The 2,403-nt window shown below is 36.2% G+C and overlaps 1 protein-coding gene across 1 annotated transcript; it reads left to right on the top strand.

The window, feature by feature from the left end:
• The first annotated feature begins 613 nt into the window (after positions 1–613).
• Positions 614–1,845, top strand: LOC123920115 (transcription factor bHLH30-like). Its single transcript, XM_045972263.1, has 2 exons — positions 614–993; positions 1,186–1,845. The coding sequence occupies exons 1-2, from the start codon at positions 793–795 to the stop codon at positions 1,711–1,713; spliced, it is 729 nt and encodes a 242-aa protein (XP_045828219.1). The 5' UTR covers positions 614–792; the 3' UTR covers positions 1,714–1,845.
• Positions 1,846–2,403: the final 558 nt, after the last annotated feature.

Raw genomic sequence — 2,403 nt, 5'->3', positions numbered from 1 at the left:
GTTTAATTAGTATCTCTAGGACGTTGTTTATCATTTTTCTTTATTAAATAATTATCAAATTTTTTTTTTGTTAAGTAGTCTAGTGACTACAAATTCCACTTTTAAGGTGGATAAGTGAAATGACCGAAATTTAAACATCACTGCGTGTGTGTGTATATATATATATATAATGCAATTTCTTTCAACTAAGCTTATGACAAAAATTACTAGCATCTACTTGACAAATTAAGGTTAAAACAAAGGATCAACTCTTGATCCATAAGAAAACACAAACCACCCTTTATTTATTTATTTATTTTTTTGATAAGCACAAACCACCCTTTATAATTACAGTCAAAACATTTCCATAAAAGTTAAACAAAGATTAAGACAAAGCAACATCTCTTGATCCCAAAAAACAGAGTTAAAACTTTTGATGTTTATTTGTCTGAAAAAAAACAGTGAAGAAGTAACTGTCTCTTTTGTCGTCTTCGTAGACACATGTACAATTATACAATTATAACAGGTACTGTACCAACGTATTCCCTATAGCTTTGTAAAAAAAAAAAAAAAAAACTTATTCCCTATAGCTACAATGGTCTCTCATAAGCATTTAAACTCCCTATTTCCCTACTCCTCTTTACATCTGTTTTGTTTTGTTCCTTCCCTTCATCCCCCTTCTTCCTTCATCATTACATTGATCCTACCGTACATCAACAACGGACACGAAAATATTCGGTTTCGCTTTCATTATTACAAATTTGAAGCACACATATCATTCATTCTCCAAGAAAAAAGAAGGGGAAAAAAGAAATGCTTCCTCCTTTAAGGAGATTCTATGGGTTTGAGAGCTGGCTAGATAAAGATTCAGAAAAAATCAACGGTGAGAAATCAAAATCGGAGAGGAAATCAAGAGAAGCATGCAAGAGTCACAGGGAAGCTGAAAGGAGACGCAGACAGCGAATCAATGCCCATCTCTCCTCTCTTCGCTCTCTCCTCCCCAACACCACCAAGGTCATTTCATATACACTTGAACGAGTTTTTTTTTTTTTCTTATGAGCACGAACACCGACACTAGGCACCTATAATAATTTAAGAAAATGAAATGACATACTAGTAATTATAATTAATAAGTGTGCTATACATTATTTATTTTTTATTACATTTTTTAAGGTTCAATGTTTTCTCACTTTTATTTTTATGCAGTCAGATAAGGCGTCGTTGCTAGCGGAAGTGGTGCACCACGTGAAACGGTTGAGGAAGGAAGCTGATGACGTAGCGAACCGTAACGATGAGTCGTCGTCTTCGTGTAGTGGAGAACCCGGTTCAGTTGATTCTACGGAAGTAGGTGAGACATGGCCGTTTCCGGGAGAATCGGATGAGGCGACGGTGAGTTATTGCGGCGGAGAGGAAGGGGAACCGAAGCGAATGAAAGTGACAGTTTGTTGTGAAGACCGACCGGGACTGAACCGGGATCTGACTAAAGCAATCCGGTCGGTTCGGGCGATACCGATTCGAGCAGAGATGATGACAGTTGGAGGAAGGACCAAGAGTGTTATGGTGGTGGAGTGGTGTAAAGGAAAGGGTGGTGGTGATGGGAGAGAGGAGAAGGAGGTTGAAGCTTTGGAAAGGGGTTTGAAGGCGGTGATAGAGAATCGGGCTTTTGTTGATTCTAGGATGGGCCCATTTATGTTGGGTCTGAAACGGGCTCGGGAGAGTAATTCTCAGGAATGAGGACTTCTGCCAATATGTAATTGGGATTTTTCTTTTCTCTCTTTGTAGAAATATGTAGCATTATGGTTAATTTTTCGAATCAATGAACATGGAAAAGAAACAAAGACTATATGTCAATAGATGTTCGTTTATACACTAGCATGCTACTCTCTTAATTCTTAAAGTTTATATCGTATAGATCATCTATAAATTTTTTAATTTTTTTTTGAAAATCATTTGATATGTTATTGAGACCCATCAAGATTTACGTTATTTAATAAACCGTTAATCTTGATGTGTCTCAATAACATATCAAATGATTTTCAATTTTTCTAAATTTTTCTATGGATAATCTGTATGATATAAACTTTCAATCCAACGGTGGATTTTGTAAAATTCGTATTCATTATAATATTATTCATGACTGGTCCACCATGGACCACTTGATGAAGTGGTCTATATTAGAATTTATCGGTTTTAGTATTAAGAAATTATCCCACTTACACACAATTATGAGATGTTTATATGTATGCAACTATTCCGGACTGGGCTTAGAGTCCAGTAGTTGAGGAGATATCCTTATGGACCGTCAAAGCAGGGAACAACCCATGAAGCCCATCCTTTGTCAATGGTCGGAATATTTTCGCGTACTATAACGACCAACTACCAGAATAATGAGCATTAACTAAGTATCTAATCTCAATATAGAGA

This window comes from Trifolium pratense, linkage group LG4, assembly GCF_020283565.1.
Source record: "Trifolium pratense cultivar HEN17-A07 linkage group LG4, ARS_RC_1.1, whole genome shotgun sequence".
NCBI classification, from domain to species: domain Eukaryota; kingdom Viridiplantae; phylum Streptophyta; class Magnoliopsida; order Fabales; family Fabaceae; genus Trifolium; species Trifolium pratense.
The sequence above is the reverse complement of the archived record's forward strand: the minus strand, read 5'-3'. Positions and strand labels throughout refer to the sequence as shown.